General features: G+C 38.4%; 1 protein-coding gene across 1 annotated transcript in view; it reads right to left on the reverse strand.

The window, feature by feature from the left end:
• slc4a3 (solute carrier family 4 member 3) overlaps positions 1-13379 on the reverse strand; it is a 114243-nt gene extending 100864 nt beyond the window's left edge. The window contains exons 1-2 of the mRNA XM_061918400.1: positions 13268-13379; positions 7132-7426 (exon numbers count right to left, since the gene is read on the reverse strand). Of these exons, the coding sequence (XP_061774384.1) occupies positions 7132-7185 (54 nt within the window). The 5' untranslated portion in view covers positions 7186-7426; positions 13268-13379. The remainder of the gene's footprint in view (positions 1-7131; positions 7427-13267) is intronic.
• Between the last annotated feature and the right edge of the window lie 2549 nt (positions 13380-15928).

The following is a 15928-nucleotide window of genomic DNA, read 5'->3' on the forward strand; positions in this document are numbered from 1 at the left end:
TACGGTACTATCGATTAAAATGTGAACGGTACCCATTCCTATTTGCGACATTCTAAGTATGTTTATTTATATTATGAATGAGAGGCCGCTAGACATGGAACACCACTCCCATAGTCACTTTTATCTTTAAACTCATTTTAATTCAATATAGCAACGCTGCCTAAGGCTAAGCCAATCAGTGGCCTCGATACTCCAGAGCATGCTGTTATTGTTTGGTCTCATCTAGTGGCCTAAACTACTGTATTGATATTGTTTTGCTTGTCATTTAGGCCCAATACATTTACAATTTGCTTCAAAATATGGATCGTACTAAGTGTATTACACTTGTATATATTTTTTGGGTGCTTCTGATAGGTCAATTGGAGGCAGAGGATGCTAAGCTTGTGATTGGTGCTGGCATGGTGAGTGCCCCGGCTACTGATCTTTCTTCTCAGATGTCACTACTTAAGGCTCCATTACCTCTTAATTACCAGTGGGATGGAGGGACAGGATGCATTTAATGACGTGAGCGACCTACTCCAGGCCAAGGCATTTGAAGCCAGACACAGTGTAAATGGTCTCTACGAGTCCAGTCTAGTCTAAGTCTTGGCACCTCAGATTTTCTTATTCAAAGTACTTCGTCCGAAAGGATCGCACTTATTGTTTTTTTCTTTTCCCTAAGGACGTCATTCATCGTTGAATTATCTGGGCTTCTGTCATGTATGACTTCTTGGAATTATGCTCACAATCACTATGAGAGACAAGAATACTTTATTATTATTTTTTTTTTTTAATTGGTTCGTTCTAGGTGACTAGCAATTCAGATAACAGGAGCAATCAATTCTACCTTTAAATCAATTTAAATATACATTCATAAACCGTCAACGATACTTCATTTATGTTCCGTAACCTGTATAATAACCCAGCTGTAGTGACATTATTATTTTAAGAGTGAACACTGAGGAACTCGGCATGCTTCATTTGGTATTAGCTGTAGAGGCTAACTACGGCAAGAGATAAGCTAGCTTCTACGTCAACACGAAAGGTTAATTAAAAATGTTACTACTTCAACATTTCTCGATCAATTTGAAAAATTCCAACACCAACATTTACATTTTTTAGCATTTTCGAAAAAAATTCCCACATTTCCTGAAATTTCCTAATACTACTTCAACAAAAAAAAGGACAAGCGGTTAGAAAATGGATGGATGTATGGGCATTTCTTGCCCAATTTAAACAACTCCAACACCAACCAATTTAGGACATTCATGCTCCTAATCATTTTCCAATAATCCCGCATTTCCCAAATTTCCAGGAACTTCCCATTGAAAAAAATGGGGCATTTTTCCAAGTTGCAAAATTCCCACATTTTTCAACCTATTCCAGCATCAACACATTCCTCTTATCCTGGACATTTAAACTAACACTTTCCCAAGTTCCAAACCATATTCTGGTTTTCCTGGAAACTCTTAACTTTTCAACATTCCAACCATTCCAACATTAAAACCATTTCAGCGTTAAAACAATTTTAACATTTAGCATTTCAGTTCAGCGCCAGCTCTTCAACATTCAAACCATTCAAACTATTCTTTTTTGAACTGCAAAAATTCCAAGTTTTCCTGAAATTCCAGAAAGTCCGTAATTCCATTTACCAATTCAAAAAGTTACTACTTCACCTTTTCTCTATCGATTTGAAAAATTCCAACACCAAAATTCACATTTTTTTAGCATTTTTGAAAAAATCCCCGCTTTTCCTGAAATTTCCTAATACTACTTCAACAAAACATGGGACAAGCAGTTAAAAAATGGATGGATGTATAAGCATTTCTTGCCCGATTTTGAAACAATTCCAACACCAAACAATTACGACATTCATGCTCCTAACAATTTTTTTTTTAAATCTCGCTTTTCCCAAAATTCCCAAATTTCCAGGAAGTTCCATTGAAATAAATGGGGCATTTTTCCAAGTTGCACAATTCCCACATTTTTCAACCTATTCCAACATCAACACATTCCTCTTATCCTGGACATTTAAACTAACACTTTCCCAAGTTCCAAAACAGATTCCGTTTTTCCTGTAAATTCTAACTCTTCAACATTGAAACCATTCCAACATTCAAACCACTTCAGCGTTTAAACGATTTCAACATTTAGCATTTCAGTTCAGCGTCAGCTTTTCAACATTCAAACCATTCCAACATTCAAACTATTTTTTTTTTAACTGGAAAAATTCCAGGTTTTCCCGAAATTCCAGCAAATCCATAATACCATTTCTAAATTAAAAATGTTACTACTTCAACATGTCTCCATCGATTTGAAAAATTCCAAAACCAACATTCACATTTTTTAGCATTTTCAAAAAGAAAATTCTCACTTATCCTGAAATTTCCTAATGCTACTTCAACAAAAAAAAGGGACAAGCGGTAGAAAATGGATGGATGTGTGGGCATATCTTGCTCAAAATTAAACAATTCCAACACCAACCAATTCAGCACATTTAGTACAGTCATGCTCCTGATTTAAAAAATCCAGTTTTTCCCCAAATTCCCAAATTTCCACGAAGTTCCCATTGAAATGAATGGGACATTTTTCCAGGTTGCACAATTCCCACATTTTTCAACATATTGAAACTATTCCAACATTAACACATTCCTCTTATCCAGGACATTTAAACTAACACTTTCCCAAGTTCCAAAACAGATTCCGTTTTTCCCGTAAATTCTAACTTTTCAACATTGAAACCATTCCAACATTCAAACCACTTCAGCGTTTAAACGATTTCAACATTTAGCATTTCAGTTCAGCGTCAGCTTTTCAACATTCAAACCATTCCAACATTCAAACTATTTTTTTTTAACTGGAAAAATTCCAGGTTTTCCCGAAATTCCAGCAAATCCATAATACCATTTCTAAATTAAAAATGTTACTACTTCAACATGTCTCTATCGATTTGAAAAATTTCAAAACCAACATTCACATTTTTTAGCATTTTCAAAAAAAAATTCCCACTTTTCCTAAAATTTCCTAATGCTACTTCAACAAAAAAAGGGACAAGCGGTAGAAAAATGGATGGATGTGTGGGCATATCTTGCTCAAAATTAAACAATTCCAACACCAACCAATTCAGCACATTTAGTACAGTCATGCTCCTGATTTAAAAAATCCCGCTTTTTTCTCCAAATTCCCAAATTTCCAGGAAGTTTCCATTGAAATGAATGGGACATTTTTCCAGGTTGCACAATTCCCACATTTTTCAACATATTCAAACTATTCCAACATTAACACATTCCTCTTATCCTTGACATTTAAACTAACACTTTCCCAAGTTCCAAATCAAATTCGGGTTTTCCTGGAAATTTTTTACTTTTCAACATTCAAACCATTCCAACATTCTAACCTTTTTAGCATTCAAACTATTTCAACATTTAGCATTTCAGTTCAGTGCTTGGGTTTCACTAAGTAAAGTGCTTTGAGTCACTAGAGAAAAGCGCTATATAAATATAATTCACTTCACTTCACTTATATATGGAAACATTTAAAAAAAAATTCTACACTTTAGTGGGTGTGGCTGGAAAATATGACACATTATCACTCAATATAGCATGCATTATTAGTCATTTGTACTTAGTTTAGTCATTTATTTATTATCTATTCCCTGTTTCATGCCCGTCCTTTCACACCACGGTGAGGGATCTCTTGTCTTGGTTTCTTCTGTCTTGTGAATTGCATGTTTTAGTTTGAAAAGTAACTCTCCTCTCGCTTCAGGTCACTTGCCCTTCCTTTAGTGTCATCAGTCTGACGTCATCCCTGATTGTTTCCACCTGTTCCCCATTACCCTCACGTGTCTTATAAGCCCACGCCTCCCTTTGTCCTGAGCCAGATTGTCTTGTTTATTCGTGCCTCTCTAGCTTCATGTCCATGCCTTGCCTCGTACCGTGCTTGAATACATTGATCCTGAATTCCTTCGTTGATATTTTGAGTTTTCTTGCTCTCCTCCTCAGCAGAGTGATGTTGTGTTATTTAGTTTTTCAGCCGAAGTGGTGGGTTTTCAGTTTTTCTTACAGATCTTCCTTTTCTTAAATTTTTTGAGTGACATTTTTTGTGAACCTTTATTAGATTAGCCACGGTGTAGAAGTGTCATCCCCCTGATGGAGCGTTTTTTTATTTATAATAAATTTCATAGAATATACGGCGCCAAGTACAGTTTGTTATTGTTTTTGTGTTTTCCTCCTTTCGAGTGATTGTCGGCTGTTCCTTTTTTTTGGAACCTTTTTCGCCGACTAGTTTATTTATAGCCTATGTTGAATTGCCCTGACTCCGGAGGGGAAAGGAAGCTTTCAAAATAAAAGCCTGCTGGATTAATCCCAACTCTACATTTGAGTCCTATCTCTTGACCAAGCCTGACACTTCCAGCTACAGATTTTTTTTTTTACTTTTTAACTTATTTTTCTTACAGGAAAAGCAATCCGTCTGTGAAAGTTAACTCCTTACTTTTCTCTTTTAGCAAGTATTCATCGTTAACTTACCCAAAGGGTTGTGCACTTGAAAAGCTGAACTGAGCACACAGGGTTACGGTCTGTTTTACTTGCCTTCCTTGCGCCCCGGAACTCCGCATCTGCGCATTGACGGCCTCACAGACAGTCGGAAATTTAAAACTTTTTGGAAAATGCAACCTTGTCTCACTCCGGGGTTAAAACCAATCTGAGGGAGCAACAACAAGGAGGCCAATAAAAAAAAAAATATTTTTATACAAATCGTCATTCTTATTAAACTGATTCACAATTTTTTAAAAACCATTTAAAATAAATAAATAAATATATATATACATACATACATAAAGTATATATATATATAATTAAATACAGTATATATATATATATATATATATTTAAAAAATATAAATATATATTTTTATATATACACGTGTGTGTATATATATATAAATATATATATATATACACATATATATATAAATATAAATATATATATCGTTTATATATGTAAATCATTTTAATTGATAATAATAATATATACAGTATATATATTTTATATAATATTTAAATAATAATATATATATATATGTTTAAATTATTTAAAAAAAAATTTCGACAAGTATACATTTTTAAAGACATGTTCAGGCCATATCTATACAACCACAGGGAACTTTTCTAACTTCTATGAAAAGGTTTTATTGTAATTCATTTACCTAATAATACATTGCGAGAATCGGTTTGAATCGACATTTTAAATCGAATCGAATCATTAGGTGCCCATAGACTCACACCCTAAAAATATTGCACAAAAGGGGAAAACATCATGAGGCATAGGGCAGGACCAGAGGACAAGGCTAGCGTATACAACATCTTGATTGGTAACCAGGAACAGGTGTGTCCTGGTTGCCGATCATGAACAGGTGGCAAACTAGAATCAACAAAATAAGAGCCTCAACACTGGAAATAACGGTGCAAGCAGGAAAAGAACTGTCTTCGTTCAGTTTTCTGACTGTCAAAAGTTGTTAGTCTTCTTTTGTCATTTTAAATGCTGACTGTACATTCAAGTAGATGCACGTAAAAACAAAACCTTCTAATTGTGAACGCGCCATTATGCAAATTGAGGCTCAAACGTAGAAGATCTTTGACGACAAGATAACATTTTCCCTCCACAGCTACAGAAGCCGAGACTTATGAGTGTTTTACTTGCTAAAATCGAGCCATCTGTCCCTTGTGATGAAAATTAAATGATTCAAATGGGTTGCTCTGTCATTGTAGTGTGTGTGTGTGTGTGTGTGTTTCTTTAAAAACAAAGAATAATAAATAGGCCTTATTAAGAACTAGGAATCGAGTAATCCATCCATTAATTTGTTCAATTATTGGAATAATGGAATAAAACACTTTCTAGCCTCAATATAGCCTAAATGAAAAGTGACCTTTTTTATTTCTTCTCATAGATACACATAACTTTGAAATCGCACTTTTAAGAGAGCATCCATAAATGTTACTTACGCTATAAACAATAAAAATGGTGAAAACTTTTAAAAAGTTTGTAAGCTGTGTTATGTTTATTTTTTTTCCTTTAGTGGAAGAGGCAGCAAAATGTCTCGTTTGGTTCTATAAATTGCAGTTTTGTTAATAAAAATCCATTTTACTTCGCCTGCCGTCTCTGCATCCTGGGGTCACGACCAACACAGTCCATAACAAGATGCACATAATACGTGGTCAATTTAACAAATTACAGTGATATAATGTAGAAGTAGTATGTATTGCATAGTGACACTTGTTTATTTGAATTAAAACTTAGCATTACAAATATTATATTAATCTGGGATTGTTATTTTTATTTATTTATTTATTTATTACACGGACAGCACACCTGAATGAACATAAAACAAACGAGTTAGCTGTAGAGATAATTTTTAACTGTAGTCCTTAGCATGGTGTAAAATGCGAACATTTAATAGTAATAAAATAAAATACGGCATACTTATTGTCAGAATAATTGTATCTAAGTTATCACAAAACGTTGTGTTTCAATGAGTTACCGGCGAGCAGACAAAAGCTGCCTTTGATCTTACCAAGCAAAAGGCTTGTAAAACTCCACTGTGTTCGGTTTATTTTACGTATTGTAATCCACAGGAAGATTTTGTCTTGACCCAAGATCTACAAAACGAAGAGGAAGCAGGACCTGACCCCTATCAAGGCACCATTTTTTCATCTGTTTACGACCTTTTCTTTCAACTTGTTTAATCAAAGGCAATGGCTGTTTACGACCGCCGCCCCTTAGACATAGCTGTTGCCATGTAATCAGGGAATGTCCAAATAAAAGAGGAGGCGTACAATCTTACGTCAGGGCGTGGTGAGACTGTACAAAAAGTACGGTCCAGACGTCTCTCCTCAACTGAGCCAAACTGAATTCTGTCTCGGTTTAATTCCTTGCTTCTTGTCTCGTTTAATAGATGTCATCAGTGTTTGAACCTGACAGCGTCTAGCAATAAAATTAACATAAAATACAGATAAAAAAGGTAGCATAGTGATTATATTTCTACAGTATGTAGGCATGCATCGCTCAAATAAAATCAGTAAAAAATATGCAGTGTTTGTTGGGGTTTGTTGCATCTTTTCCAATGACCCCAAGTAAGACAAAAATAAATCTTACCTGATGCAGGTTGATCAGAACGTCTATCTCAGGGACATGACCACCTGTAGCCATTGGGTTCGGCCCTCAGCCAGGGGGCGTGATTTGTTTTGACAAGGCTCTGGGGCCCGGATGAAGACGGCTCCCGTTGCGGGGGGGTCAATGGTGGGTCGAGCGTGGCCGACGAAGCAGAATGGAAGTGTGGCCGAGACGAGTGGGCTCAGGTGGCGAGACGAACTGGGAACCAGAGGGATGACGGTGGTCAGCCCTTTTCTTTCACGGCGGGAGATACGGGGATGCTTTTGGGATGCATAACCTATAAAGTGGTGAAAAAAAGAGAACATCCAGCATTTATTAGCTTTCATCGAGAAAATCTCCATATCAGATGGACGCTTGCTAAAGTAAAATAACTTAGCAAAAACCTAGTTTAAAAGTATTTGTGACCCCTAGAGCTGGGCAATATGGTAAAAAAAGTGTTTTATTTTGGTCAAATCGATATTTTTAGATATTTTTTATGACCTATCAAAGGGGGAAAATATGTTAATTTCAAATGTAACCTTCCCTCTCAGCGATCAAGGCAGAAAAGAAAGGAAATGTCCACACAACCATGGAAACACTCAATATTAACAAAATTTGAAAATTACATTTAACGCTTAACAATAAGCTGATGGTGCAAAAATAAGTATATGATGTGTAAGAAATGCAGAATAAATTAGTGCAAATCGTGAAACATAGAGAAACTTAACAACTGTTTTCTGCAGGTTTTAGTGCCTGTAAGTCACAGCTGTGCTCTAAAGGGTGAGCGCGGCTAAGGTGGTGTGGTATTGCCAATCTTGGCGGGGACGATTGCCTTGCATCATTTACAGACCACTTTTTGTCTGACTATGGTCCCTTTGAAGAAAAAATGCACAAAAAAAAGCTATAATGTTGAGGTGACTTTTTTCCCGTTTAATCCAAAATTTATTCGCTCCCTGCAGCACTCAGTTTTACTTTTTCTTCTCAAACCGTGTAAAGAATTTAAAAAAATCAAGGAACGGAGCAACCGAACTTGATAGTTGATACTGTTGCCTGTTTATTTATTCAATCAATCAATCAATGTTTACTTATATAGCCCTAAATCACTAGTGTCTCAAAGGGCTGCACAAATCACAACACAAACCACTACCACATCCTCGGTAGGCCCACATAAGGGCAAGGAAAACTCACACCCAGATGTCCGATAATATCGGGCTGCCGATATTATCGGCTGATAAATGCTTTAAAATGTAATATCGGAAATTATCGGTATCGGTTCCAAAAAGTTAAATTTATGACTTTATGACGTAGGGAGAAGTACAGAGCACCAATAAACCTAAAAGGCACTGCCTTTGCATGCCGGCCCAATCACATAATCTCTACGTCTTTTCACACAGCCATACAGGTCACACTGAGGGTGAAGTGTGAATTTGTGAATTATATTTATATAGCGCTTTTCTCTAGTGACTCAAAGCGCTTTACATAGTGAAACCCAATATCTAAGTTACATTTAAACCAGTGTGGGTGGCACTGGGAGCAGGTGGGTAAAGTGTCTTGCCCAAGGACACAACGGCAGTGACTAGGATGGCGGAAGCGGGAATCAAACCTGCAACCCTCAAGTTGCTGGCACGGCCACTCTACCAATCGAGCTATACCGCCGTATAAACAACTTTAACACTGTTACAAATATGCGCCACACTGTGAACCCACACCAAACAAGAACGACAAACACATTTCGGCAGAACATCCACACCGTAACACAACATAAACACAACAGAGTAAATACTCAGAAACCCTTGCAGCACTAACTCTTCCGGGGCGCTACAATATACAGCCCCTGCTACCTTCTACCACCCCAACCCCGCCCACCTCAACTTCCTCATGCTCTCTCAGAGAGAGCGTGTCCCAAATTCCAAGCTGCTTTTTTAAGACATGTTAAAAAAGAATAATGCACTTTGTGACTTCAATAATAAATATGGCAGTGAAATGTTGGCATTTTTTCTCCATAACTTGACTTGATTTTTTTGGGAAAACCTTGTTACATTGTTTAATGCATCTAGCGTGGCATCACAACAAAATTAGGCATAAAAATGTGTTCCACGACTGTATATATAGGTATCGGTTGATATCGGTATCGGTAATTAAGAGTTGGACAATATCGGCAAAAAAGCCATTATCGTACATCTCTACTTAATTCTCACAAAGACTAATAACCTCGACAGGGCAAACTATTTTGTTATGATCTCATAACGCATGAGAATACAAGGGACAGAAAATGCTACTCTGCATCCCAGGGGACCCACTTTGTTTGGAGCTGCCGTGCCCAAACAAAAAGGCTTTACATCTGTCTCAAATGTATCCAGTTTATGCTTTTGCTCCCTTTGAGACATTTATAGTCAAATGGCTGCACAAATAAACTGCCACAACGCAAAACACGGCGAGAGAAGCAGTTAGAGAGCAGTTATTGTAGATGCAATCTTGGGCCATTTTGGCATCGGTGTGCTGTACAGTGACTTATCGCATTTGCAAATAATCTAATTAGACTGTTGTTGATTACATTTTATATTGTGTTTACAGTTGGGCGATAAATCGATCTTGTCAATAAATTTGAGGTTCCAGACCTTCTAAATAAAATTTAAAAAAATCAATGTTTAACTCCCTCTTACACTCAACATAACGCAAACGAGAGTGAGACGAGAGATGTTGGCTCCAAAGAAAAGAACGGTGTTGTCCGTGGTTTGGTTTTGCGGCAACGGACGTGAAACGAATAACTGCACGCTGCAAAGTTGGTTAAAGTTTCCAGCCAAGTGCAGGAAAATTTTACTCTTCATGAGAACATTTCAAAAAACAAAGTCACACCATGGTTAAAAAATTAGGATTAGGATTCCTAATTTTCACCCAAGTATGGGAGCTACAGTGGGACAAAAAAGTATTTAGTCAGCCACCGATTGTGCAAGTTCTCCCACTTAAAATGATAACAGAGGTCTGTAATTTTCATCATAGGTACACTTCAACTGTGAGAGACAGAATGTGAAAACAAAATCCAGGCATTCACATTGTAGGAATTTTAAAGAATTTATTAGTAAATTATGTTGGAAAATAAGTATTTGGTCAACCATTTAAAGCTCTCATTGATGGAAGGAGGTTTTGGCTCAAAATCTCACGATACATGGCCCCATTCATTCTTTCCTTAACACGGATCAATCGTCCTGTCCCCTTAGCAGAAAAACAGCCCCAAAGCATGATGTTTCCACCCCCATGCTTCACAGTAGGTGTGGTGTTCTTGGGATGCAACTCAGTATTCTTCTTCCTCCAAACACGACAACTTGAGTTTATACCAAGATGGATACATGGATGATACAGCAGAGGATTAGGAGAATGTCATGTGGTCAGATGAAACCAAAATATAACTTTTTGGTACAAACACAACTCGTCGTGTTTGGAGGAAAAAGAATACTGAGTTGCATCCCAAGAACACCATACCTACTGTGAAGCATGGGGGTGGGAACATCATAATTTGGGGCTGTTTTTCTGCTAAGGGGACAGGACGATTGATCCGTGTTGAGGAAAGAATGAATGGGGCATGTATCGTGAGATTTTTGGCCCAAACCTCCTTCCATCAATGAGAGCTTTGAATGGTTGACCAAATACTTATTTTCCAACATAATTTAAAAATAAATTCTTTAAAATTCCTACAATGTGAATTCCTGGATTTTTTTTTTCTCACATTCTGTATCTCAGAGTTGAAGTGTACCTATGATGAAAATTACAGACCTCTGTCATCATTTTAAGTGGGAGAACTTGCACAATCGGTGGCTGACTAAATACTTTTTTGCCCCACTGTACTTATTTTACCATGGATCGATTAACGTGGAGCACGGCTTAAACGAGGTGAAAAACTTATTCGGGTGTTACCATTTAGTGGTCAATTGTACAGAATATGTACTGTACTGAGCAATCTACTAATAAAAGTCTCAATCAATCAATCAATGGACATCAACGTTTTATCGGTTTATTAAAACCCCGTTTCCATATGAGTTAGGAAATTGTGTTAGATGTAAATATAAACAAAATACAATGATTTGCAAATCCTTTTCAACCCATATTCAGTTGAATGCAGATGTTCAAACTCATAAACGTTATTCCTTTTTTTGCAAATAATAATTAACTTCGAATTTCATGGCTGCAACACGTGCCAAAGTAGTTGGGAAAGGGCATGTTCACCACTGTGTTACATCACCTTTTCTTTTAACAACACTCAATAAACGTTTGGGAACTGATGAAACTAATTGTTGAAGTTTGGAAAGTGGAATTCTTTCCCATTCTTGTTTTATGTAGAGCTTCAGTCGTTCAACAGTCCGGGGTCTCCGCTTTCGTATTTTAGGCTTCACAATGCGCCGCACATTTTCGATGGGAGACAGGTCTGGACTGCAGGCGGGCCAGGGAAGTACCCGCACTCTTTTTTTACAAAGCCACGCTGTTGTAACACATGCTGAATACGGCTTGGCATTGTCTTGCTGAAATAAGCAGGAGCGTCCATGAAACAGATGACGCTTAGATGGCAGTATAAGTTGTTTCAAAACCTGTATGTACCTTTCAGCATTAATGGTGCCTTCACAGATGTGTAAGTTACCCATGCCTTGGGCACTAATGCACCCCCATACCATCGCAGATGCTGGCTTTTGAACTTTGCGTCGATAACAGTCTGGATGGTTCGCTTCCCCTTTGGTCCGGATGACATGATGTCGAATATTTCCAAAAACAATTTGAAATGTGGACTCGTCAGACCACAGAACACTTTTCCACTTTGCATCAGTCCATCTTAGATGATCTCGGGCTCAGAGAAGCCGGCGGCGTTTCTGGATGTTGTTGATAAATGGCTTTCGCTTTGCATAGTAGAGCTTTAACTTGCACTTACAGATGTAGCGACCAACTGTATTTAGTGACAGTGGTTTTCTGAAGTGTCCCTGAGCCCATGTGGTGATATCCTTCAGAGATTGATGTCGGTTTTTGATACAGTGCCATCTGAGGGATCGAAGGTCACGGTCATTCAATGTTGGTTTCCGGCCATGCCGCTTACGTGGAGTGATTTCTCCAGATTCTCTGAACCTTTTGATGATATTATGGACCGTCGATGTTGAAATCCCTAAATTTCTTGCAATTGCACTTCGAGAAACGTTGTTCTTAAACTGTTTGACTATTTGCTCACGCAGTTGTGGACAAAGGGGCGTACCTCGCCCCATCCTTTCTTGTGAAAGACTGAGCATTACTTGGGAAGTTGTTTTTATACCCAAACATGGCACTCACCTGTTTCCAATCAGCCTGCACACCTGTGGGATGTCCCAAATAAGTGTTTTATGAGCATTCCTCAACTTTATCAGTATTTATCGCCACCTTTCCCAACTTCTTTGTCACGTGTCGCTGGCATCAAATTAAAAAGTTAATGATTATTTGCACACAAAAAAAATGTTTATCAGTTTGAACATCAAAATGGTTGTCTTTGTAGCATATTCAACTGAATATGGGTTGTTTATTGTATTCCGTTTATATTTACATCTAACACAATATCCCAACTCATATGGAAACGGGGTTTGGAGTACCGTTTTTTTCGCCACTGTAGATGACAAGCTCAATAGCAAAAATTATATATATTTTTGACATACTGTACTTGCACTGCAGACCTGGCTGCACAACAAGCTAATATGAATAATGCTGAGTCATCACTACGTGACCTTACAACCACCTCCGGCTTGCACTTGAACTTGAGGCGCAGGCTCGGTGACCAGCCTCAAATAATAAGAGTTATTCAGTAATTATTTTAGAAATAAATGCCTCAATTGTGTCTGTTATGAAGGCGAGCGGTGCTGCACACAAGCCGACACCGCCTTAGAAGCCATGCTGCTCATCGACGTGGAACCGACAACATCGTACCTTGAAAGCAAGGATCGATCTTTTTTTTTTTTTCAGTCTTTAAAAAAACCCATAAAAAATAGAAAATAAATATGTCATCATGCCTCCCCGCTCGTGCAGTTATTTAACGCAAATAGAAAGCAAACAAGCATCGCGCCCGCGCATACTCATGCTTTTTTTTTTTTTTTTTTTTCTTTTTTTAAAGAAAGTAAATCAACATTCGTCGTCATACCTGAGATGTTTGAAGGGGAAAATGAAGCGGGATTTTTTTTTTATGGACGCGTCAGTCGCCGTCCTTGTCCGTCGCAGCTCGCGGGCACGCGCTGATGTAAAAAAAAAAAAAAAAAGATTCTCGGCGTGACCACGTGACAAGTCCACACATGGACACGACACGCTGCTCAGCGCGAACATCCTCGTCCCGGATTCGTCGCTACGTCTAATAACATCTTGATCGATACAAGTGTGTCGACGCCGAGGGAAGGGTACCGGTATCGGGTCGACACCAGCGTTCACGGTGAGGTCAGTGTTTTCAGTCATGGTGTCCTAGCTTTCACACTATAAGAGCTACTTCTTGGGTACTGATTAATGCCAAGGGCTACCAGTTTGATACACACTTAAATAAATAACCAGGTATAGCCAATTTGCTCAATTTAATAAATACATCTATATACCGTATTTCCTTGAATCGCCGCCAGGCATATAGTATGCGCCTGCCTTGAATTACTGCCGGGTCAAACTCGCTTCGCAAAATAATTAGCGCATGCTTAGTATTACCGCCTGGTCAAACTCGTGACGTCACGAGTGACACTTCCCCTGTCATTTTCAAAATGGAGGAGGCTGATTCATTCATTTTCTACCGCTTATTCCCTTTTTGGGTCGCAGGGGGCGGAAGGCGGGGTACACCCTGGACAAGTCGCCACCTCATCGCAGGGCCAACACAGATAGACAGACAACATTCAGACTCACATTCACACACTAGGGCCAATTTAGTGTTGCCAATCAACCTATCCCCAGGTGCATGTCTTTGGATGTTGGAGGAAGCCGGAGTACCCGGAGGGAACCCACGCATTCACGGGGAGAACATGCAAACTCCACACAGAAAGTTCCCGAGCCTGGATTTGAACCCAGGACTGCAGGAACTTCGTATTGTGAGGCAGACGCACTAACCCCTCTACCACCAATACCGGTAATTTGAAATCGCACAAAGGGAAGACGATTAAGAGCTTTTCAGTAGGAATAAGGTCCAAGCTTACATCACACTCAAATTTTTACTGCATGCCTTTGGTAAGTGCCGGAGTGAGAAGCGGTTTTAAAATAAATAAATGAGTTGTACTTGTATAGCGCTTTTCTACCTTCAAGGTACTCAAAGCGCTTTGACACTACTTCCACATTTACCCATTCACACACACATTCACACACTGATGGAGGGAGCTGCCATGCAAGGCGCTAACCAGCACCCATCAGGAGCAAGGGTGAAGTGTCTTGCTCAGGACAGGACACAACGGACGTGACGAGGTTGGTTCTAGGAGGGATTTGAACCAGTGACCCTCGGGTTGCGCACGGCCACTCTTCCACTGCGCCACGCCGTCCCTAAAATAACTAGCGCATGCTTACTTTTACCGCATGCCTTTGGTAAGCGCAGGAGTGAGAAGAGGTTTGAAATTAATTAGCGCCCCGGTGGCAATTCAAGGAAATACGGTATATAAAAAAAATGGGTATTTCTGTCTGTCATTCCGTCGTACATTTTTTTTCCTGTTACGGAAGGTTTTTCGTCGTAAATAAATGATGAAAAAAACACTTAATTGAACAGTTTAAAAGTGAAGTGAATTATATTTATATAGCGCTTTTCTCTAGCGCTTTACATAGTGAAACCCAATATCTAAGTTCCATTCAAACCAGTGTGGGTGGCACTGGGAGCAGGTGGGTAAAGTGTCTTGCCCAAAGACACAACGGCAGTGACTAGGATGGCGAAAGCGGGAATCGAACCTGGAACCCTGAAGTTGCTGGCACGGCCACTCTACCAAACGAGCTATACCGCCCCGGTAAACATAGTTTATCTTCAATTTCGACTCTTTAAAATTCAAAATTCAACCGAAAAAAATGAAGAGAAAAACTAGCTAGTTCCAATCTTTTTGAAAAATTACAAAAAAAAAAAGTATGGAACATCATTAGCAATTTTTCCTGATTAAGATTAAATTGAAAATTTTGATGATGTAACAACTGGTCGGCATAGCGATGCCAAATTTGTCCCTCCAAGGATGCGTCAGCAAGAACACAGCGTAAGGTAATATATACAGATTTAATAATGTAACAAAACCAGGCTAGAAACAAAAACACTGGTGCTAACAGACAAAACAAACCAATGGCGCTTGCATAAAAATAGGAATAGCAAACAGAAAAACTAGAAGTGGCACAAAGGCACACAAAAGGGAAAAACAAATCATCAGCATGAGAGCTGGAATAGAAGCTAAAGCATAGCCTGAAAAGCTCGTCACTTGTTGCTTGTAGGCAAATTAGAGTCCCAGAAAGAACAACGAAAAGAGGCAGGCTTAAATAAGGCAGTAATCAAAATAGAAACAGGTGTGCGGGAACCGAGGGTAGCGGCTGAAACTAATAGGAAACCATGGAAACAGACTAAACAGGAACTAAGCAGGTGGAACAACGGAGAGTGACACAAAAATGGAGCAGTAAACAATAATTTGTAGAGATCTGAAAAGCGGATCGCAACAGATGACATGTTTTTTAATCATTTAAAATCCAATCTACACTTTGTTAGAATATATAACAAATTGGACCAAGCTATATTTCTAACAAAGACAAATAATTATTTTTTCTAGATTTTCCAGAACAAAAATTTTAAAAGAAATTCAAAAGACTTTGAAATAAGGTTTAA

This window comes from Nerophis ophidion, linkage group LG13 (genome assembly GCF_033978795.1).
Source record: "Nerophis ophidion isolate RoL-2023_Sa linkage group LG13, RoL_Noph_v1.0, whole genome shotgun sequence".
NCBI lineage: Eukaryota > Metazoa > Chordata > Actinopteri > Syngnathiformes > Syngnathidae > Nerophis > Nerophis ophidion.